Here is a 25,102-nt window from a genome sequence, read left to right as displayed (position 1 = left end):
TAACCCTCTGTTTGTTTTCCATATTTAAGAGTCTCTTATGTTTTGTCACCTTCCCTGTTTTTATATTATTTTTGCTTCCCCTCCCTTATGTTCATCTGTTTTGTATCTTAAAGTCCTCCTATGAGTGAAGTCATATGATATTTGTCTTTCTCTGACTGACTAATTTTGCTTGGCATAATACCCTTTAGTTCCATCCACGTATTTTTAAATCTTTGTGTTTTCTTGAACCACAAATTACATCACTTGGAAATAATTATAATATGGTTGTATTCATTCATTTATCCAATTCATAAGTATTTACTGAAATCTGTATAATCTGCGCAAGGTTAAGGTTATAATTTGGTTACTATAAATGTTAGAATTTTCCTTATTGAGTATTTTACTATATGCCAAGCAGTGTGTGAACCATTTTTCAAATTATCTGTAAACTTTATAGAAAATATAATCTGGTTATTTTGTATCAATTTACAGTTGAGTAAATTGAGGCTCAGAGAGGTTGGTATTTTTCTTTCCTTTTTAAAAAAAATGCTTATTTTTGGGAAAGACAGAGAGGGGTAGGGCATGGGAGGAGCAGAGAGAGGGAGACACAGAATCTGAAGCAGGCTCCAGGCTCTGAACTGTCATCATGGAGCCCAACATGGGGCTTAAACCCACAAACTGCGAGATCATGACCTCAGCCAAAGTTTAACCCACTGAGCCACCAGGTGTCCCAGGTTGGGATTTTTCTAAAGCCATGATCTTCTGTGCACAAAGTTCATACCCTTTCTAATATTAAACAATTAATTCTTTCAAAACGCTTATGATTTAAGTAGGAAGCTATATACAGAGTAGTACAGAGTTCTATCTAGCTGCTGCAGTGTAATTCCACACAAATAGATTTGAAGCATACAAAGAATAAAATATCTGTTTTAACGCTATTGGAGGTGAGGGGACCAGACAGAGGGCAGGTAGTAAAGGAATTCCTTAAAATGCTGCACAAAGTAGATAACTTAAAACCTGAACCAATGTTTAGCCCATGATATCTGTCTAATAAATATTTTTGATGAATAATTAGGATGGTATACATTTTCCATGCAGATAAAGATGGACAAGATACCCCAAGTAAAGTCTCTCAGAGCAAGGATATAGATATAAAGCAGCTTGTTGGTTCATAAATCACATGTAGTTCCATATGGCTAAGGCAAAATACAAGATAGAGTGGTACTATGATTAAGAGACGTGTTACAGCTTTTGGACTTTATCCATAGACAGTAAGAGACATTGAAATCTCTTGAAAGAGACATTGAAAGTATTTTATAATCAGATGGAGCCTTTGGGAAGATCATTCTGGTTGTGGTGTAGTAAAAGGAGAGAAAAGATCAGTAAATGATGAGATCATTTTGGAAGATATTGCCAAGTTGAAGTAAGGGATGATAATGAAGGCCTCAAATAAGGTAGCAACAGTGGTGAGGTAGAGGCAAAGTTGGGAAAAATCAAAATCTGGAATTTTCAGGATTTAGTATAGAGTTAAAGATACAGGTTAAATTAAAATAATCGTTTCTATCTCAAGTCTCACAATATTGAAAAAAGATTCCTCAAAAAAATGGTAAGTGATAGCCAAATATTTGTGTGTGTGTGTGTGTGTGTGTATGATACAGTATAAAAAATATATATAGAAAATTTTAAAAAATTTAACCAGAAGGTATATGATATAACACATTAATAAAATATGCATAAAGTTTTCATTAGTACTTTCTGGAAAGTACTATTGCTTATATAGTTTTTTCATAATTTCACTCATTAGCATGATGAATTATATTGATGAATTTCTGAAAAATGAGTTATGCTTTGAAATCTAGAATATATGTTGATTATTCTTTGTCTATATTATTAATTGTATACACAACTTTGAGTATTTACACATATGTTCCCATTAGTGTGTTTTGTCTACAGGATTGTTTGCCGATATAAATTTTTTCTGTATTATTTATCAAGATTATATTTGCTCTTTTGAATAGCTTTCCAGTTTTATTTATGACTTAAGATGTATAGGGGTGCCTGGGTGGCTCAGTCGGTTAAGTGGCTGACTTCGGCTCAGGTCATGATCTCGCGGTCCGTGGGTTCGAGCCCCGCGTCGGGCTCTGTGCTGATAGCTCGGAGCCTGGAGCCTGTTTCTGTTTCTGTGTCTCCCTCTCTCTCTGCCCCTCCCCCATTCGTGCTCTGTCTCTCTCCACCTTTCAAAATGAATAAATGTTAAAAAAATGATGTATAAAAAGAGGGCGCCTGGGTAGCTTACTCAGTTCAGCATATGACTTCAGCCCTAGTCATGATGTCACAGTTCATGAGTTTGAGTCCCACATGAGGTGAGATCGAGCCCCCTTTGGGTGAGACCTGCTTCTCTCTCTCTCTCCCCCGCCTCTCTCTGCCACTCACTCACTTGTGCCCTCTAAATAAATAAATAAATATTAAAGAAAATATTAAAAGAATAATCTGTTTCTTGAAATGTGGGGAGAAAAGCAAAGAAAAAGATCTTGTTCTATATACAACTGTAATATGTTGTAATATGTATAAATACATATTATAATATGTTGGAGATGATGTGAGTATAATTGTTAAGTTGTAATTTCTTCCTTAAGTATGAGTTAATTCTTCATGCATTTACATGAAGAAAAAATAAACTTTTTTTAAGTTTATTTATTTATTTTGAAAGAGAGGGCATGCACACATGAGTTAGGGAAGGGCAGAGAGAGAGAGGGAGAGAGAGAATCCCAAGCAGGCTCCATGTTCAGTATGGAGCCTGACAGGGGACTCGATCTCACAACAGTGAGATCATGACTTGAGCCCAAATCAAGAGTCCGTCACTCAACTGACTGAGCCACCCAGGCACACCCATGTATTTACATTTTGTTATTTTCCCTCGAACACCAATTTATTCCAGACTTTAGATTACTTATAGAACATGCTACTGTAATTTTAAAAATATCTCTAATCTAGTATTATATATGATTCCTGAGTGTATTTTCCATTTGATTAAGTTTTTAGAGGTTGGTCTACTTTGAGAGCTTAAAAGATTGGTTATTGGATTATTTTCAATCTTTCCCATTCATATCATTCCATCATTTAAACAATTTTTAATGATTTTAAGTAGTATTTTATTCTTTTATAATGTCTTAAATTGACTGCTCAATTTTTTAACATTCTCTTTTTGTCATAAAAAATACCACCAACTTTCTTTTTAAGTTTATTTCTTTATTTATGAGAGACAGACCTAACCTGAGCAGGAGGGGTAGAGAAAGGGAGAGGGAGAGGAAGAGAAAGTATCTCAAGCAGGCTCTGCACTGTCAGCACACAGCACGATGCTGGACTCAATCTCACAAACTATGATATCATGATCTGAGCTGAAATGAAGAGTAGGACACTTAATTGGCTGAACCACCCAGGTGCCCACCACCAACTTTTTATAAGACTATGAATTTAGGCAGAATACACCTTTGCATACATTTTGTATGTTTTGCTATGTAGTGTTTCCACTTTGATTCTTTCCTTATAATTTGCTAATATATGCATTTATATTGTTCATTAAAATATATATACATACATATATGTGAACATATACAATTTATGTTATACACCTTACCGAATTTTATTATTATTGAAACCTAGATCACACTACAATTTATATTGTAATTGCATTTATTTCATCTTTTAAAAGCTAGGTAGATAGTGTGTATTATGTGAAATAAATACTGACATGCATAGCTATAGCTAATATACATATTTCATTCGAACTAATATTCTTTTTCATAATCTTAATTTTTTTTATTTAAACACTTAACATGAGATCTCCTCTCTTAACAAAATTTTCACTGCCATTGTATTATTGTTGACTATCTGTAAAATTCTGCACAGAAGATTTCTACAGCTTATTCATCTTGCTTAACTACAACTTTATGCCCATCAATTATTAACTTGTCATTTCCCCTTCCCCCGAGCCCCTGGCAACCACCATTCCAATCATTGATTCTATGAATTTGACTATTTTCTGTACCTCATTTAAGTAGAATCATGCAGTATTTGTTTTTCTGTGACCGGCTTATTTCACTCAGCATAATGTCCTCAAGGTCATCCACATTGTCACATATTGAAGAATTTTCTTCTTTCTTAAGGCTGAATAGTATTCCATTGTATGGATATGACCATTTTCTTTATCCATTCTTTGGTTGATGGACATTTAAGTTGTTTCCACATCTTGGCTATTATAAATAGTGCTGTAACACAGGTGTGCTATCTCTTTGAGATCCTGATTTCAATTCTTTTGGATAAATACCAAAAAGTGAGATTGATGGATCATATGGTTATGACACAAAAAAGCACAGTCAACAAAACCAAAAATAAACAACTGGGACTACATCAAACTAAAAATCTTCTGCATAACAAAGGAAACAATCAATTGTAAAGGCACCCTTGAAAATATTTGCAAACCATATATCTGATAAAGAGTTAATCTACAAAATGTATAAGGAACTCCTACAATTTAATAGCATAAAAACTAATAATCTAATTTTAAGATGGTATAAAGAGTAGAATAAGCATTTCTCCAAAGAAGACCTACAAACAGTCAACAGAACATACAATGGCATAATGGCATAACATCACTCATCATTAGGGAAATCCAGATTGAAATTACAATGAGATATCATCTCTTATCTTCCAAGATGGCTATTACTAAAAAAATGAAAGACAACAAGTATTGACAAGGACATAAGGAAATATGGACCCATGCACACTATTGAGAATGTAAAATAGATCCACTATAGAAAACAGTGTGGAGATTCCTCAAAAAAATTAAGAGTAGAGCTACCTTTGGCAAAATCTTGGGAAATGGCTTTCTTTACCCATTATGAAAGTGTTTCCATGGTACTAAGCAATTTCCTTTGTGATGATTCGCTTTCAACAAAAACATATTGTGATAAAATGAGGGACTGATTATAAGGATGTATATTTTTGGATTAAAAAAGAGGAAAATTGAGCAAGTTTTTTTTGTTTTTACTAAATTCTGACCCAGTTTATCTTGGCAAAACCTGTTGGTTTAAGTCTTAACTATTGTCAGGTAGTCATCAAACATCTGGTGGCAGAAATCCTAATATTGGTTAATGACTAAAAAGAAATGTAAAAAGCCTTGTCAAAGTAGATTTTAAAAACTCGAATTTGTGGTCTAACAATAAATATCCTCTCAGTCTTGAAATTTCAACATGTCTCCTACTTAAAACTTTGTTCCCAGCAGTATTTTGCAAAGCCTCCGACGAATCTCTTTGGTTTTGATGGAATAAATGATGGGGTTGAGCATAGGAGGCACAAAGAGATAGATCAGGGACATGAGTGTATGTACATACTGTGGGGCATGCCTCCCATAGCGAGCAACCATGGACACACCAACCATGGGCACATAGAACATGAGCACAGCACACAAGTGAGACACACATGTATTCAGTGTCTTAAGTCTTTCCTCCCAGGATGCAATGGCAAGTACAGAGTGCAGTATGAGCACGTAAGAGAGAAGAATGAGTGCAGAATCCAGACCAAAGTTACAGATGACAATGAATTGACCATAAATATTATTGATGGTGGTGTCACCACAGGGCAAGCGGATCAGATCTGGATGCAGGCAGTAAGCATGGGAGAGTACATTGGCCTTGCAGAAGGGCAACCTCTTCAGAAGGAAAGGCAGTGGGAAAACCATACAGAAACTGCGGATGATAACAGCCATGCCCATACACACCACACAGGCACCAGTAAGAACTGTGGCATAACGCAGTGGGTTACAGATGGCCACATAGCGGTCAAAGCTCATAACCAACAGAATCCCCGACTCTATGAAGGAGAAGAGGTGGATAAAGAACATTTGAGCCATGCAAGAATCAAAGCTGATCTTCTGTAAGCGGAAGGAAAATGTGGCCAACACCGTGGGCAGTGTGGAAAAGGACACACCTAGGTCATTAACTGATAGCAGGGACAAGAAATAGTACATAGGCCGATGCAAACTCTGTTCCTCCTTGATAATGAAAAGGATAAGGGCATTTCCCACAATGGAGACAGTGTAGAGGGTACCAAGGAGCAGAAACACATAGTGTTGGGAGGTCCCCAGCCCTGAGAACCCTGTCAGGGTAAAGGGAGGCAACTCTGAGCTGTTGTGGGGGTTACCTCCCATATTGGCATTACTGCTTAGACTCTAGGACCACTGTCCTGTAAAGAAGATAAACATACAGTTTAAATCATGACCTAGACCTAATATCTTAAGACTCTTATATATCATCCAGCCCTTTATTTGTAGCATTAATCAATCTTGCTCCCCAAATCATTCATCCTTCTCTCTTATTGTCAACAATATCTCTGGAATTATCTGAGTGTTCTCTTTTATACAGCTAGCTAAACAGGTCACATTGCCTTCCTTTACACCTGTGCCTAACACCACAATGCTTCTTCTCACATTCAAAGCTATGAACTCTTTTCATCAATCTCTGGGCATCTTTTTCCTCAAGACCTAAAATCAAACTGTCTTTATCACTACTTCCTTGACCATCCCACCTTCTTCCTGAACATTTCGCTTAGTCATTGAACCATAAACTTTTCCTCTTTCCACTCTCTCATGCTACTGAACCTTTATTACCTTATTATGATTCTCCAGCTTCCTCACTCCTGTATAGTCTGTCAGTTCTTCTATCCATCCATCCATCCATCCTGATAAAATATAAATGGGTAGAAAGAGGTGGTCAGTACTAAATCAGTAGTTCTGGTTTCAATCCTCAAAATTTCCTTCCTTGTACCTCAGGATACCCACATTGATCTCTTTGTTGCTATCCAAACATGAACTGCAGGTCCTCAGCTCCCTGAGGCAGCCCTGAATGTGATAACATAGCCATTAGATCCATCTTCTAGGGACCAGGACCAGCGATGCCCTCTGCCATGGATATTTGTTGTCCATGGCCAGCAGAGGTAACTTGTCTTCCTGCTACCACCTTCATAGCTATAGGTTTGTGTCTCCTTTCATGCCCACTTCTCTGCCAGTCCTGCATTATAGCTTTGTGAATCCTGTCTTCCCTCCTGACTCAGTTCCAAGAACTCAGCCGTGACTCTCGCTCACTGTTTAGCCCCTTCTGTGCTTAGTGCAAGGTCTTGCACAGGAGATATACTCACTAAGTCACTGATCCTTCCTGGGTTTTTGTTCTCTTTGTTGTAAACTGGAGATTTTAAGAAACCGAGCTAACAGTGTTGTGGAGATCCAAAAGTGGACAGTTGTGAAAACTTTAAGGACTTTGCAGCTTGGGTTCTATAGCCTTCTGTCCGCCCTCACCTCCAGCTGCTCATCTGCCTTTGCCAAACCTTCATCTGACTCAAGACTCCTCTATCCTCTCTTCTCAGGATGCATTCCCCCCTGCATTCCATATTCTTAGTACCACTTTGTCTTCTCTACCTGAAAACTCCTCCTAAACATTTTTATTTGTCTCTGCATGAAATGTGCAGACACCCTTGATTTTAGTTTCTTAACACTAAGTAAGGTGGTAAAGGTGAAAGTGTACAGGAAATCAAACAACCCGACTCAAATTATGGAGAGCCTTTCCTTCCTCTGACTGTCATACTATAGCACTAAGGATTTCTAAGTTAGGGGAAGAGTGCCTTAAGGCTTGAGATTTTGTGCATCTGACACTCCAGTTTACCTACCTGAGAGAGCTGTGCACATGGAAGGTGCAGAGGAAGGAAGAGCAGTAGTGGGGGCCCTGAATGCCTTACTCCAACCCCCAAATGGTTACTTGTGCCAACTCTCTGGCCTGACAATATAAGGTTGCATTCAGGAAGTCCCTTGAGCTTATATCTGCCTAGGTACTCATGGACTGCTGGGAACATGGAACATCTACACATCTATTTTACAACCAAAGAAATTGGGTTTAGCAAGAACCCCTCAGATACCTAATGTTTGCCTGCAACTCACCAGTCTTTTCAAAACTCCCACTCATATGTAAGTCAGACCAAAGGATTCAGTGTCTCACCTAATGCACTCATAGACCTTGCAGTCACACTGATTGCCATGCAAAAAGGTCAGGAAATTACCCAAGCCCTGATCAATACTCATGGGTTTATCAGTATCCTGTGTCTACTGACCCTTTGTCATAAGTCTCTTCAAATTTTCCCATATGGAAAGAAAAAAAATACTGTCTTTTCATTTACAGCAAGGTAACAATTTTTACCCTAAAGTTCTATGGTATAAGGTGTATGTTAACAAAAGTAACTATAAATGGAGTCCTTCATTTAATAGTAGACATGATTTTAGTCTTCAGAAATGTGTAGATGAATAAGCATAACATTCCATAGTCTAGTTGGGGAGAATCCTAAGGAAACACCTCTTCTATATTTCAGTGAATTCAATGATAAAAGATACAAGGCAGAGTTTAGGAAAGAATAAAGGAGGAGAATTTACAATATTCTAGGGCAGCCAGAGAAGATTTTCAGGTGTATCTCTTGCTTTTCAAATTATGAGCAAATATTATTTAAGTGAATATGGTAGGCAGAATGCCCCCCACAAATATGTCCAAGTTTGGTACCTATGAGTAGGTACATTTCATGGCAAAAAAGGACTTTGAAGATATAATTAAGATTATGGACCTTAAGGATTTGGTGGGGGGGGGGGGGGTGGTGACTTAAGTATACCAAACTGATTCACATAAGTCCTTAGAAACAAAGAACATTCTCAGGCTGGAATCAGAAAAATGTGGCAGAAAAAGTCAGAGAGAGTCAAAGCATGAGAGGCACTTGGTCCACAATTACTGGAGGGAGTTGAATGAATAGCATGAGAGTAGTGTAGACAGCCTTTAGGAGCAAATGCCATCCCCTGGCTGGTAGCCAGCAAGGAAATTGAAACTTTAGTCCTACTTTTACGAGGAACGGAATTCAACCAACAACTTACATGAGCTTCAAAGCAGCTTCTTCTCCAGAGCCTTCAGTAAGGAACTCAGCCTTGCCATCACTGTGATTACCTTGAGAGATCCTAAACATTAAGGGTTTCTGGACTTCTGACCTACAGAATCTATGAGATAAGATATATTTTTTTATTTTTTTAAGCTGCTAAGTTTGTGATAATTTCTGCCAGCAGCCAGAGAAAACTAACACAGTGAATCTCAGGCAGAAGGGAGATGAGGAAAGAACAAAAGAAGGGTCATTTCTGGCAGATGAGAAAACACAAACACAGGTATGAAGTCTTGAAAAGCAACACTGGAGAGGAGAATGGGAGACAGAAAGGAAGGGTTTAGGAGGCTTAAAAAATAAGTTGGAAATGAGTGAGAAATTAATTCATCAAAGCCAGACAATATATCATCTCAATTGAGAGTCCAAGAAATTTGGAGAAGAGTGGTGTCTATGCCATTGCTCTACACAGGAGAAAGAAATGTTAAAAAACAAGACACTGTGCCCAACATCGAGTCACTTGTGTAAGCCCCACACCACCAAATAGAGACTTAGTTATAGATTGTCTATTCCAGGAATGGAATCTTAAACCAGTCCATCAGGAACTCCCTGACTGGCACTTGGGAAGCAATCTGCCTGATGGACTTCAGTCATCCCCTCAAAGAAAGTAACCTTTCAATAACCAAACCACTTTATTGCGTAGTATAACTTCCTTGTTCCCTCTCCTTTCTGCCTATACAAGTCTTTATTTTGTACAGCTCCTCAGAGCCCCTTTCTATTTGCTAGATTGGATGCTGCCTGATTTAAATTGATTTTTGCTCAAATGAAGTCTTAAAATTGTTGTTCGGTTTATCTTTTAACAGAAGATAAGTACAAACTTAGTGATAGGACGTTGAGCATTCCTGTCTAATCCCATCAACGTTCTTCTGAAATGAAAGTAAGATCATCAGCTGGGAGTAAGAGGTTGGGGGCAACAGATGTGAGCAATTTGTGGAGAGAAAGTATGAGATAGGAAACATGGAAGCGTTTATGACCAATAGTGAGTCTTATTACAGTTTGGGCTAATTCATGAAGCCATTGAGTATATCATTGCTTCTAATCTGTCCAACCTCTTCATCACACTACTCTTCTAGTAAATGCTTTTTAATCTTCTTGGTAAGTTCTCCTTGAAGCTCTCTGTTCTCTTGCTTCTGTCTATATCAGTTGCTTCTCAGGTCTCTCATGCAAATAGCAGCAAGGAATCTGTCCTCCTATTCTCCTGGGGTTGGAATTCCATTTCCTGGATCATGTATCTTCCTCTTTTGTCAGCATCCATATTTGTTTGCTGGAGGTCTTTCTTCTTCACACTTTATTTTAAGGACAACATTTTTTATTAAATTGCATACCGCCTTTTCATTTCTATGCAACCCTGTTTTTCTCTCCTTTCCCTGTTTGTAGAAAAACTTTCCTGTGCCATCCATGGTGCTAAGTACCCTAAATATTTGGTAGCAATCCCACTGCATGTATGTGTGAGGGCGGAGGGTTTCCTTCAACATCCAAGCAATTCTCTGATATCAGCTTGGTGTCCTATAATTCAACTCGATTCTGACAACTGTCTACCCCGCCTCATATCCCACAGGTTTAAATCTCAGTCCCACAAGTCTGCCCTTTGCTTCAGATGCCGTTAGCAAGCCAAGGTTGTTACCTGTGCTTCTGATTGACTGGCAAGAGATTGGAGTTCCCATGACCTGCTCCTTGGACTTCGGACACCAGTCATAAGTCCAGATTGTTACTTGTACTTCTGAGAAATTGGCTACAAATCAGAAGTCCTCATGACCTGCTCCTTGGGTTCTTAATTTGTTGGAGCATCTCGCAGAACTCAGGAAACCCCATTTACTCACTAGATTACTGGCTTATTACAAAAGATACTAAATGATGTTAAAACAATCATTATCTAGATGAAGAGATACATAGAGCAAGGTCTTGAACAAGGGATCTTCTATTCTCATGAAGTTTGGAACCTGGCACAGTAACATATGGAAATGTTATTTCACCTAATCTGGAAGATCTCCAAGCCTCTTCTTTTGGGTGTTTTGTGAAGGCTTCATTACATAGGCATGATTGATTAAATTATTGGCCATTGGTGATCAATTCAGCTTCCATCCTCCTCCCCTCCTCAGAAATTGCAGGGTGAGACAGAAATTTCTACCCCTCTATTTTTGGCTGTTTCCCCTGGCAACCAGCTCTTATCCTTACGTGCCTTCCCCAAGTCACCTCATTAACACAAGCACAGTTGTTGGTGGAAAGAAGCTTGTTATTAATAAGACACCCATTTCACTTTTATGGCTCTGAAATGTTTTCAGGAACTGAGGACAAGAGAACAAATGCTATAAAAAAAGATGTTCCCGTTGCTCTTATCCCTTAAGAAATTCCAAGGGTTTGGGGAGCTGTGAGCCAAGAGCTGTGGATAAAGACAATATCTATGAGAAGTCTATATTTGGCCATCTGAATGAGCAAATATGTATTTCTTCTAAATCACAATATTGCACACCCTCACAAAATTCATATCTTATTTTGGGACACATAACTATAAAATAATATGCAAGTCATGATCCTCTTGACCTTCCTGGGTAGAAACATAGTCACCTATTTTTCAAGGGGATAATTATGGACATTTCTTCATCTAGGAGACAGAAAATAGAAAGCAGATAAGACTATATATGACTGGGGTTTTTTCATTGCTCTGAAATCACTGAGTCAGATCTGATATTTATTTTTCTATATCCACCCTAGATGTGTTACAAGTAGGGGGATAAGAGGGAGTTCCTTGCTATATGTTTGTGAGGGTCCACACTGGAAGCCCTTTATGAGATGGAGGTATAGCAACATATATCCTCAGATAGCAGTGTGAGGTGTGCTGAGTAGAACCTAAGGGAGGTAGGCACAGAAACAGACTCTTGACCCCCAAATGAAGCTTCAAAATTGTGTAGAAGGGGGGCGCCTGGGTGGCTCAGTTGGTTGAGCGTCCGACTTCGGCTCAGGTCATGATCTTGCGGTCTGTGAGTTCAAGCCCCGCATCAGGCTCGGTCTGTGAGTTCAAGCCCCGCATCAGGCTCGTGCTGACAGTTCAGAGCCTGGAGCCTGTTTCAGATTCTGTGTCTCCCTCTCTCTCTCTGACCCTCCCCCGTTCATGCTGTCTCTCCCTGTCTCAAAAATAAATAAACGTTAAAAAAAAAATTAAAAAAAAAAAATTGTGTAGAAGGGACCCAGATTCCATACAGTGATACTTCCTATGCCCTCTACTCCAATGTGTGTGTCCAGAAGATTCTCACTGAACCAACACCAACATGGAGAATGCCTTAACCTTCTGTTCCATGAAATAAATATATTGGCATTTGCTTCCAACAACTCAAGCAGACACACAGACTTGGATGGTCCTTGGAGGTACTTCCAGCTCATAACAAGTGGGTGAACTTGGCTTTGCTTGAAGAGACCGCGTACAATTCATGTCACAAGAAGAGACTAAAGAGCTCAGATAAGATGTATCTGATGACCTGGATACCCAGAGCCCTGTGAGCATGTTGGAGTAATCATAGTTCTCTTCAGTAAACCAGGTCACAGTCTTACACTTACCTCTATATTGGCAAGTTACAGATCCAGGCAGAGTCATAAATGTTCTATCTAATGGACTGAACAGAAGAAGACTTAAACAGCAAATATCTGCTGAATTTCTTTTAGACTAGGCCGATTTTTAAGGCCAAGAGAAAAGTACTGAGTGTTTTTATTTATAGAATGTGATGTGGAAAATAGACCAGAGGCTCCCAGAAAGGTTTTCACAGGTATGGAAATGAGCCAAATAGTTGCTTCAAAATCCATCAGATTTAAAGGAGCAGGCAAAAGTACTGTCACCGAAAGCATATATTGTCCACTTATTAAGGCAATAACCTTATTGTAAGTCATATTTGTGACAGAGCCAAGATCATTAAACAGCAATATTGTTTCAAAAAATATTTCTTTATGTACCTGCTAAAGGCCAGGCATAGTGCTGCCACTGTACTGAAATTGCTATGGGTATACTTTATATAGCATATAAGGTCTGAGCAATATAAATATGCAAGGTACATTTGCGGCAGGTTTGAAGATTGCAAGTACAATTTATTTTTTTATTTCCTCTGGCCAGATCCATAATGCATATGGTATTTAGACTATGAACAACGTAAGTCATCATATAGAATTGTTCTTTAATAAAATTATGATCTATGTTAAACTAAAATATTTTAGGAATATGGTAATTCATTAAAGTATAAAGAGATGGTTGGTAGGTAAATATACGGAAAGATAATCACTTATTAGTTCATTTCTTTACTTATTTGAACATGTCTGGTATATTTCAGGCCCTCTGTTAGAGACTGAAGAGTGTAAACATACATAAGACACAGTCCTTGTGCACGAGTTGTTTACAGTCTGGTGGAGGAGACAAACTACCCAAACTAATGAATATGATTAAAGTAAATTCCAAGGACAGTGGGGATGGAAAGCAGGTATAGAACAGTGCTACTTAGGGTTCAAGAAAGTCTTAGACAAAATATTTATTCAGACTCTGGTTTACACCCATGATGTTTTGAAGCTAAACCCTGAATTTTGCATTTATTCTTGCTAAATAAAAATAATATAAGCAAATAAAATATGTGTATTATCATATAATTTTTAAAGTTTATTTTATTCACTCTTCAAAACAAACATATGAAGTAGATAAATCAGAGATTAGTGTCTCATTTTACAGATGAGGAAATTAAGACTGAGAAGTTCAGCCCACTTACTCAAGAAGTCACCTCTTTGGATGGGTTAAGTAACCTTATTGTGCTGATGTTTTCACAATATATACATGCAGTAAATCATCATATTGTACATCTTGAACTTATACAACATCGATTTCAGTTATATCTCAATAAAGCTGGAAAAAAATAAAGATAAAAAAAAGATATCACCTGTGATTTACATTTCTCTCCATAATAATGGGGGACAGAGAGAGAGGAAATGCTTCTTGATATGAGATTCTGATCTTAAAAAATGTATTATTAGCCCATATGTTTATTCATTATTCACTTATGCTTTTCTTCTATTATTCATCCATTATTATGTATTAATCTATTTTTTCACTTACTCTTTCATTATTGCTGTAGCATCATCAGACATTATCTGAATGGAGGGACTATAAGTCTGATGGGGATGGACAGAGTGGTTGAAAAAGTTGCTGTTTTAGGGAGCTCAGATTCCATAAGGGGAAAGCAGATAGATATGAAAGAGTGAGGGAAAGGTCATAGGAGAGAAGCAAAGGGCTGTTGAATGCAATGGAGGTTGGCAGAGCCAAGTGCTTGTATATTTCAGCACCTCCCATGTGAAAAGAATATACCAGGAATCCTTAAGTCTAATTCTGACTATTTAAATATTGTAGCTGTTGGATTAGTCAGGGCTCTCCAGAGAAACAGTACCAATAAGATGTGTATATAAAGAGATTTATTGTATTTACTATAAGGAATTGGCTGTCACAATTATGGAGAAGCAGAAGTCTAGACCTAGGAGAATTGTTGGTATAGTTCCAGTCCAGATATGAAAACCTGAGAACCAGGAAAACCAATGGTATAAGTCCAAGCCTAAGACCAAAGGCAAGAAAAGACTAACCTTCCTGCTTTGAGACAATCAGACAGAGATGTCTTTCTTTTATTCTTGGACTTTTACTTTATTCAGTCATTCAGTGGATTGGATGAGGCCCACCTACGCTGGGGAGGCAATATGCGTTACACAGTTTATCAATTCAAATCTCAACCAGAAACACCCTCACAGATACACACATAAATAATGTTTAACCAAATATCTAGACTCCTTGTGGCCCAGTCAAGTTCACATGTAATATTAACCATCACAATTTGACTTTTCAAACGGCATGATGGGAAGAGCTCTGTCTCCTGGAAACATCAGAAACTAATCACCCAAGCTAAGCTTGCATACAGGTAAAGATGTGATACCTAGCCCATAATTAGTCCCTCTTTGCCCTTGTCTTTTTCAGAATTGTGCAGGCCCATAACCAGAAGTCCTAACCATGTCACCAAGTATCTTAAAAATAGTTCCCTGCTTCTCCAGAAAATAATCTCACCCTGTAGTGATAGTTGACATTCTTTGGGTTATTCTTGAAAAGAGACCATTTTTGTGTTTCTAAAGGACATTGAATTTTTGATTTATGGATAAGACCCAAGTTCTGGCAGGTGTTGGCCCAATATACCAGACTAAATGATTGTGCATTGATCTTATACCTCAAAGTGTAACACTAACATTCTTTGGATTGATCCTCTCTTCCAATGGTGTCTGGATGGTTATACCTCCAAGACAAAATCCTTCACAGTTTTTAGTTCTACCAAAGACTCAGGACTTAACCCTAAAGAGCATCTTGAGGAGCCTGCAACGTATCTCCTTTGTCTTAATGGAGTAGATGATAGGATTGAGCATGGGAGGCACAAAGAGGTAGAGAATAGACATGAGGATATAGACAGCATGGGGCAGGCCGGCCCCAAAACGATGCACAATGGACACACTTACCATGGGCACATAGAAGATGAGCACAGCTAGGATGTGGGAAACACATGTGTTCAGTGTCTTGATGCGCTTTTCTCCGGAGGCAATGGCAAGCACTGATCGCAAGATTAGTACATAGGAGATGAGAATGAGTGCAGAGTCCAGGCCAAAGGTGAATAGCACAATGGCCAGCCCATAGTGGCTATTGAGGGAGACATCAGTACATGCCAGCTTAATCATATCCACATGAAGGCAGTAGGCATGGGAGAGGATGTTCTGGGAGTGGCAGAAGGGGAGTCTGTGCAGCAGCAGTGGGAAGACAAGGATAAAGGCAAAGCTTCGGAGGACAGCACACAGTCCCATTGCCACAATGCGGGCATTAGTGAGCACTGTAGCATAGCGCAGTGGGTGGCAGATGGCAACATAGCGATCGAAGCTCATAGCCAGAAGGATGCCAGACTCTGTCCAAGAGAAGAGGTGGATGAAAAACATTTGGGCCAAGCAGGCATTAAAGGCAATCACCCTGGCATGGAAGCAGAGGGCAGCCAGCACGGTCGGCAATGTGGAAAAGGACACTCCCAAGTCATTGACTGAAAGTAGAGATAAAAAGTAGTACATGGGCTGGTGTAAGCTCTGCTCCTCCTTAACAATGAGGAGGATCAGGGTGTTTCCCACAATGGAGATGGTGTAGAGCATCAGAAGAGGGAAGGATAGCCAGGATTCCATGGTTTCCATTCCTGGGAAGCCCGTCAAGATAAAGGTGGGAGCATCAGAGGCATTGATTTTGAAATTACCCATGAGAAGCTGGCTACATGTGTTATCAGCCAGCACAACTGTGCCTAAGACTACTATTGTTCCTAGGGAGGAAAAACAACACAAAAGTTTATAAACTGTGATTGCATATAGATTTTATTACTAAAATACACTGATATTGGGGAGCCTGGGTGGCTCAGTCAGTTAAGCATCCAACTCTTGATTTCAGCTCAGGTCATGATCTCATAGTTCATCAGATCGAGCCCCATATCAGGCTCTATGCTGACAGAATGAAGCCTGCTTTGGATTTTCTCTCTCCCTCTCTCTATCCCTCACCCATGTGCATGCATGCATTCTCTCTCTCAAAATAAATAAATAAAAGGATGGATTGGGAGGATGAGGAGGAGGTCATGAAATGCTAGCCATCAACAGAAAGACTTCTTTCTTAGACATCTTTCAGAAAGACTAGATTAAGACTCTTCTTCCGGGTGGTTGATAGCTCATTAAGTGTCATTGGCAACCCTCTGGACACCTTCAATGTGGCCATCATCACAGCTGTCCTTCAAATGCCTCAACTTTCATAGCCATGATCTTAGCTAACCCCCAAGAGATGTTCACACTTACATCCAGTCTGACAGATGAGGAACCAAGTGTTCAAGAAAGGAAAGAGAATTAGTCCAGATTTTCTTGGGAGGCAGTTACATGGCTGGAACTAAAATTCACTAATCCAATTTCTACCTAAGGAACTTACGTGGTCTACAGTGCCACATTTAATACTGGAAGAGTCCATTCAGGACCCCTGGAAAATCAAAATATCTCAAGAGGTATTGGAGAATACTAGTTAAGAATACGGTGCCAGAACATCCTGGGTTTGAGTCCAGTGACATTAGGTAAATTTCTTAAACTCTCTTCCCCTGTGTCTTTACTTTTAAGACAGGAATAAAAGAAAGTTGCCCTATGGATATGGATACATGCATATGTAAGACAGAAAGAGAGAAACAGACAGAGGAAGAGAGAGAGAGAACTTGGACTTGAAATAGGTCTTGCCCACAGTAAGCATTATATAAGTACTGCTATTATTGTTATTATTTAAAAGTTATTATTTTAATAGCATGTTTAAATGGAAAATAAATCGCACATCGTGCTTTCCAAAAACACAAAAGTCATTGAATGTGTTTATATTAAACTTAAATTTGTATTTTTAAATCACTTGTTATCACATAATAGATCATGGTACAGACAAGCAGAAGTAAATTGCAAAAGGTTGAAAATTAAGCAAAAAAAATTATAACACTGAAAACATTCTATCCATTACCTTATTTTTTCCTATGAGTTGTTAAGGAATAGCATTCCTTCATTTCCATAACAGACCACTGTGTTTCATCTCAGAGACAGTCAAAGTTCAATAGGGAGTAGAAAATGCGAAACACTGCCTGACATCAGCCCAAGTGAGGTTGTGAGGAGAGGTGATAAAGGAGTATTAATTTTACATCTTCCCTTTTGGTCTCCTGCATTGTGGAATTTCAAAAAAAAAATTTATGGAGGGAGTTACATTTAAGAATATTTCATAATATTCTAAAGTATGTCCAGAGAACCTTGCATACCCTGTAATAAGTGGCTTTACCTGCTGTTTTTGTAATTTATTTTTTTCTAATTAAAAAAATTAATGTTTATTTCTGAGAGAGAGACTGAGTGTGAGTGGGGGAGAGGCAGTGAAAGAGGGAGACAGAATCCAAAGCGGGCTCCAAGCTCTGAGCTATCAGCACAGAACCCAATGCGGGGCTCAAACCCATGAACTATGAGATCATGACCTGAGCCAAAATTGGTCGCTTAACTACCTGAGCCACCCAGGCACCCCTGGTTTTGGAATTTAGGTGCTAGATGCCTTCTACTTCTCATGGATGGTTCCTAACCCTTGAATGGAATTATTCACCATTGAGTAATGTATTATTTATGTAAACTTTGGGAGGAAATTTGCTTTAGCCCTGCCATAGTGCACATATTATATCAATGAACAATCAAATTAGAAATCAGAGAGAAATTCCCTGCTAGATGGATAAGGGTCTGAGACAAAGCTTCAGAGAACTACTGCTGAGGACGGGGATGCTGAGCAGCAGCACTGGACTTGAAGAGGGAGGAGGATGGAGCAGATAAGCCCTGGGAAACCTGTACAGTGCAATGAGCTCCCGTTAGTACCACACAAAGAAACTGACAGAGGATTTTAGAGGAGATAGTCTTAAGGAGATGCATGGGTCACTCTCTTCTTGAGCACCCACCCCTGGATTTCATCCCATCATGCCACATGTTCCACTATAAGGAAGTCTAAATTGTCCCAAGTAAAAGACTACTCCTGGAGAGGGTCAGTTTTAGTACCTCCTTCCTGTCCTAATTAGAGATGATAGAGTTCAGCTGAATGTTCTGTTCTTTATTTTCTCAGTGTTCAGGCAAAGCAAAAAGTGGGGCAGAAGATGAAGACAGAAATGATAACTTGACAAAGAGAGAAGAACTGAAGGACAGGAAAGAGACAGAAAGGAGGGGATAAAAAATACAGAGGAAATAATATGGAAATGGGAGAGTCAAGTGAAGGAAAGAGGGTGCCAAACATAGGGAGACAGTGACTAGAACATTAAAGATGGAGAGGAAGAAAGAAGAAAAATAAGGCCAAGAACACCTCTTAGTAACACTGAGAACATTACAACGTGATGCCTCAGCAGCTGCATGAGGGTGGGCTGGGTTTTCCCCAAGCTAGGCCAAGGATGTAGAAGGCCCTAGACACACCACATTTCACGGGAGCTGCCTGCCAGGCTCTGGGAAGTGGAGGGGCTATGGGAAGCCATTCATATCCCCCAGTCAAACCCAGCTGGGAATAGATTCCTCACAGGGGATCCCAGTGGACTCTGCTTGCTGTCTATTCCATGGATGATCCAGACCTGTTTGTGAAGACCAAAACTCTCAGACTCTTCTCCTAGCTGAGCAGGGCTTACCTGCCCCCACACCATGTCTTCATGGCTCCTGAGATCCTCTTAAGGATGAGTTTTAAGGCACCTCTAGCATATGAGGAGTGTGAATACCAGGGGGCCCAGTGATTGCAAACAGTAAGCTAAGAATATAACTCATTCTTCCTTATCTCCAGCTCCAGAATTTCTTTTCCCCACACCATGTCCCTACCCTAAGGCTCTCTTCTTGGGGGACTTTTGGAAACCAGAATGTAAGGTTGGCTTGGGTCATTGGTGACAGAAAAACAATAATCATCAAGGATACTGGGTGTTTACAATGTTCCCCAAACTCCTTCAAGAGCTCTATGAGCATTGTCTCTTTCTATCCTAGCAACCACATTTAGATGGAAATATTCACTTCTCATTTTACAGATGAGAAACATGATGCCAAGGGGTTAAATTAAGTCCAAAATTATATCACTGAGTGGCAGAGCTACATCCATAGACTGTTCATTTATTCACTTAACATTTTCAGAAAACCTAAAAAAATTTATCCAGCAATGACCCTGAAACATGCATCATATGCCTGCTAATCACTATCATCTTTATCTTTTTCCCCATTTATCCTTTCATATTTGATTGTCTTTCTTGCCTTTGTCTTTCTTTGTCTTTATGCAAACTCCCTCAAAAATAACTAGAGAAAACAAGAGAGGAAAAAAGGATAAAAGAAACAAAAATTATTCTCTCTCATCCTATGACTGTAAATGTCTGGCTTTCCCATAAGACCACTAGCTAATATCTGGGAGACAAACCTGACTCCTTCCTCAGTAACCCCCAACCAAACCCAGGGCTTGTATTTGCTATATGCATGACATCACATCTATGGTATTACATATACAGCGAGTCCCAGGCAGTTGAACCTTTAAGTTTCAAAGATTACTTGATTCTCTGATTTCTTTTTTTAAAATTTTGCTATTAATATATAATTCACGTGTTATAAAATTCAGTTTTTAAGTATATAAATCAGTGATCTTTAGTGTATCTGCAAAGTTGTGCAGTCATCACCAACATCAAATCACAGAATGTTTTCATCACTCTGAAAAGAAACTTCCTGGCCATTAGCAGTCACTCCCCATTCTCATCTACCCTAGCCCCTAATGGACAACTAATCTATTTTCTGTTGCTTTGGACTTGACCATTTCTGAACATTTTACCTAAATATAATCAAATGTGCTGCTTTTCATGTCTGGCTTCTTTCATTTAGCATGTTTTCAAGGTTCATTATATATCAGTACTTAATGTCTGATAAAATTTCCATTGTATAAAATATACCACATTTTATTTGTGTAATAGTCACATGATGGGTATTTGGATTGTTCTCATTTTGAGGCTGCAAATAATACTTCTTTGAATATTAATGTATAAGCTTTATTATAAAAATATATCTTTGGTTCTTTGGAGCATGTAGCCAAGAATAAAATTGCTGAGTCACTTGGTAGCTCTATGTTCACCTGTTTGAAGAAAAGCCAAAAGGTTTTCCAAAGTGGCTTCACCAATTTACATTTCATCAGCAATGTTTGAGGATTCCAGTTTCTCCACATCTTTGCCAACTTTGTTATTTTCTGTTTTGTTTTGTTTTGTTTTCCTAATAGGAATGCAATGGTATCTCATAGCAGTGTTGATTTGCATTTCCCAAATGACCGATGAAGCTCAACTTCATACCATGTGCTTATTGGTGTGCTTACCATGTGCTATTTGTATGTCTGTTTTTGCAGAAAAGTCTACTCTAATCATTTGCTTATTTTTAAACTAGTTTATTTGACTTTTTGTTGTTGAGTTGTAAGAGATCTTTATATATTTTGGATATGAAACTATTGTTAGATATATGATTTGCAAATTTTTTTTCCACTTTCTTCACAGTGTCCTTAAAAGCACAAAAGGTTTGTTTTTTGTTAAGTCCAATTTATCTATTTTTTCTTTGGTTTCTTGTCCTTCTCATGTTATACCAAAACAACCATTGTCTAATACATCTGAGTTTTCTTCTAAAGGTATTATAGTTTTATCATTTCTCACCTTTTTGGCTAAGATCAAGTGTAAAGGTGTTAGAGTTTTACACCTTATATGTAGGCCTTTTATCTATTTGAATCAATTTTTTTACATGTTTATTTATTTTGAAAAAGAGAGTATGAGTGGAGGAGGGGCGGAAAGAGAGAAAGAGAGAGAGAGAGAATCCCAAGTAGGCTCCATGCTCAGCACAGAGCCTGACACGGGGCTCAATCTCACAACAGTGAGATCATGCCCAAAGCCAAAATCAAGAGTCAGGTACTCAACTGACTGAGCAGCCCAGGTGCCCCAGAGTTAATTTTTTAAAATTTTGAGTTAATTTTTGTATATAAGTTGAGAGAAGGATCCAACTTCAGTCTTTCTCATGTAGATATTCAATTATCCCACCAACATTTGTTGAAAAAAAATTGTTATTTACCCATTAAACACTCTTAGTATCATTGTTGAAAATTCATTGACCATAGATGTATGGGTTTACCTCTGAACTGTCAGTTTTCTTCCATTAGCCTGTATGTTTACCCCTTACATTGGTATCATACTGTCTCAAATAATCTAGATTTGCAAAAGAGAGAACAGACAGCATGGAAATCTGAGATACTGTTTCCGGTCAGTAAAAGGACTTTGGAGAATATTCAGGCATGGACAATAAGAATCAAAGGGATCTTCTGATTTCACTGAGGAGGGACAGGCAAAGGCCCACTATATTCTCCTCCAGCTTTCTTATTAAGGGCACTGACATTATCAGCCATGGCCTAAGCATTTCTATTCATCGTTAACTATTTTCTCTCAACTGTGTTGTCCAATTAGTTGTCAAATCTTGTAACATTTCTTCAAATTGCTTTGCCATTTCATTGATACCATATCTGCCTAAGAGTAGACCTTCAACACCTGAATTCCCAAAACAGACTTCTACTGGCCCCTGAACCAAATCTGCCAGCACCCAGCCATTCCTTCCCTCTATTGACAGTGACTTTTAAACCCAAATTTCCTGCTTAAACTCTTCAAAATAGACAGACCTCCCTTATTTTATAACTAAACAATGACGGAATTGGTCTTAACTCATCTCTACTTCTTCTGACCTATTTGCTTTTTAGATGGAATAGCTAATCCCTTCTATTCCTCAAGTCTTACAAGGAGAAGTGCACTTTCTATGGCTTGGGGTGAGTGGATGCACCGTGACCTACTAATGGACATGTTCATGGGCCACCACCTCTTCTCACCGTCTCTTCTTTCTTGTTCCTCATGAACTCCATAATGGATTATATTTTAGTAATGTCACACCACAAAACTGTGCTTGCAAGGTCACCACTGACCTCAACATTGTTAAATACAATGGACTCTCAGTATAGAGATTGATACCGTTGACTTCACTTCTTGATTTTTTTTCTCCTTTCTTGGACCAGTAAGTTCTCTCTTCCCTGATCTTCCACCTATCTTTATGTCTCTCTCTTCAATTTTTTTTATAAACAGCTCTCCTTCTATTCTCTCCTAAATATTAACATTACCCATGGTTCTTTCCCAAGCTAGCTCAGTTTTGACTCCACATGATCTCTCTGAATGATCTTGGAAGAAAAACAAGATTTCCATTATTTTTGAAACATGCTGATCAACTAATCTGTATCTTCTGCTTTCATTTATTTCTTGTTTTCCAACTGACTACTTGGCACCTTTAATTGTCTGTTTCATAGGAACTTTAAGATAAAAATGCCCAGGGGCGCCTGGGTGGCGCAGTCGGTTAAGCGTCCGACTTCAGCCAGGTCACGATCTCGCGGTCCGTGAGTTCGAGCCCCGCATCAGGCTCTGGGCTGTTGGCTCAGAGCCTGGAGCCTGATTCCGATTCTGTGTCTCCCTCTCTCTCTGCCCCTCCCCCGTTCATGCTCTGTCTCTCTCTGTCCCAAAAATAAATAAAAAACGTTGAAAAAAAAAATTTAAAAAAAAAAAAAAGATAAAAATGCCCAAAATATGAATATAATTTTTTTTCTTCTTAGATTGATTTTTTTCAGCGAATGGCAGAAATTCAGTAGCTAAGTCAGAAATCTAGCTATCATTCCACACATTCTTTCTTTCATGCGTTCTTTATGTCTATTTATGTAGGCACCAAATTCTAAATATCCTACCACTTAGGATAAGTGGTAAAGCAAGCTCTAAGAGAGAAGTGGGTGTTTGAAATGGCAGGTAAAAGGGATGAAAGAGAAAATTATTAGAATAGTTGCTTAGTAAAGCTGAAGTGTAAGGCCGTGTGTTAATTGGTTTATATTCGTGATTTTTTTTCTAGTGTTAAGCAGTCCTAGGGCTAACATCAGGGAAACTAGATACAAAGATTGATCCAGGATAGATACCAAGGAGCTAGTCTGATGGAAGAACAAAGCCTAAATTGCCAGAAAAAAACATCTATGATAGAAAGATCAGTTTTTATATTGATTTTAACTTTGTCAGAATTATGATTACAAACTTACCTGTAAACATTCAGTCATCTGAAAACCAAATTGCAATTGCAATTTCTTTCTTTCTCATGTTCTCCTCGGGTGCATTACCCCTCCTGAGCAGCAAGTAGAACAGTTTCAATAACTGACTCAGAGCAATCCACTTTATTAATTAAATCACCACATATTGCCAAGGATTTACTTTCCCTGCCTTATATATATTTATTTTAAGAATAATATGTGGCTTTAGATTATAATATTTTGGAGGTATCTGGAAGTTCTGAGATTAAATATATTGTTAGGCTCTGATGAAAGAAGTCATTAGATGCAGACTGGAAGCTGGAAGAAGGGTAAGGGGTGTACTTTTCCTGTTAACTTTCTGCTCCTGTAATTGTCACCCAAGCAACTGCTTTATCCTTCGCAACAGCAGTTGATTCTGACATAAGCAGCTGGTTCCAGTTTGTGGGTGGTTTTCCCCCCACTCTTACCTCCAAACAGCTTTGTGATATAACTTATATATACCAGCGCCATCTCTTGGTGACCCATTCTTAGAAGTCTGGGCCCCAGCCCTCTGGGCACTGTCCTTTAAACTTCTATAACCAGAATCTTCTTTCTCACAGAAGAAATTCATTACAGCAGTTACCAAATCTCTATCAAGTCAGTGTGCCCTGCAATTCAAACTTCTTCCATCCATAACTATTTATATAAAAACAAGAGTTCTCAGAGCTTAATTTTATAAAAATTAAATGGAGATAACTAAGGGTGAAACTTGTCTCATATCATCATTATTGATTTTTGAATATATGAATTCACTGAAGGAAAAACAAGAAAAATCCCATCAATCTTTTTTTTCTTAATTTTATTTTTTATTTTTTTAAATTTACATCCAAATTAGTTAGCATATAGTGAAACAATGATTTCAGGAGTAGATTCCTTAATGCCCCTGACCCATTTAGCCCATCCCCCTTCCCACAACCCCTCCAGTAACCCTCAGTTTATTCTCCATATTTATGAGTCTCTCCTGTTTTGTCCCCATCCCTGTTTTTATATTACTTTTGTTTCCCTTCCTTTATGTTCATCTGTTTTGTCTCTTAAAGTCCTCATATGAGTGAAGTCATATGATTTTTGTCTTTCTCTGACTGACTAATTTCATTTAGCATAATACCCTCCAGTTCCATCCACGTAGTTGCAAATGGCAAGATTTCATTCTTTTTGATTGCCGAGTAATACTCATTGTATATACATATAACACATCGTCTTTATCCATTCATCCATCGATGGACATTTGGGCTCTTTCCATACTTTGGCTATTGTTGATAGTGCTGCTATAAACATGGGGGTGCATGTGTCCCTTCGAAATAGCACACCTGTATCCCGTAAATAAATGCCTGGTAGTGCAATTGCTGGGTCATAGGGTAGTTCTATTTTTAGTTTTTTAGGAAC

At 38.5% G+C, this 25,102-nt stretch overlaps 2 protein-coding genes across 2 annotated transcripts; both read right to left on the bottom strand.

The window, feature by feature from the left end:
* Positions 1-5,242: 5,242 nt before the first annotated feature.
* Positions 5,243-6,187, bottom strand: LOC109260033 (olfactory receptor 51I2-like). The gene has a single exon (XM_019438020.2). It carries the CDS (start codon positions 6,185-6,187, stop codon positions 5,243-5,245), a length of 945 nt encoding a protein of 314 aa, XP_019293565.2.
* Positions 6,188-15,333: 9,146 nt separating this feature from the next.
* On the bottom strand, positions 15,334-16,281 carry LOC109260031 (olfactory receptor 51I2-like). Its single transcript, XM_019438019.2, has one exon. The coding sequence runs from the start codon at positions 16,279-16,281 to the stop codon at positions 15,334-15,336; it is 948 nt and encodes a 315-aa protein (XP_019293564.1).
* Positions 16,282-25,102: the final 8,821 nt, after the last annotated feature.

Source organism: Panthera pardus, unplaced genomic scaffold (assembly GCF_024362965.1).
Source record: "Panthera pardus isolate Hobbes unplaced genomic scaffold, ASM2436296v1 HiC_scaffold_12, whole genome shotgun sequence".
In the NCBI taxonomy this organism is placed as follows: Eukaryota; Metazoa; Chordata; class Mammalia; order Carnivora; family Felidae; genus Panthera; species Panthera pardus.
The sequence above is the reverse complement of the archived record's forward strand: the minus strand, read 5'-3'. Positions and strand labels throughout refer to the sequence as shown.

Coding starts and splice junctions, on each gene's coding strand:
- LOC109260033 (XM_019438020.2), bottom strand. CDS start 6,187: ATGGGAGGTAACCCCCACAACAGCTCAGAGTTGCCTCCCTTTACCCTG.
- LOC109260031 (XM_019438019.2), bottom strand. CDS start 16,281: ATGGGTAATTTCAAAATCAATGCCTCTGATGCTCCCACCTTTATCTTG.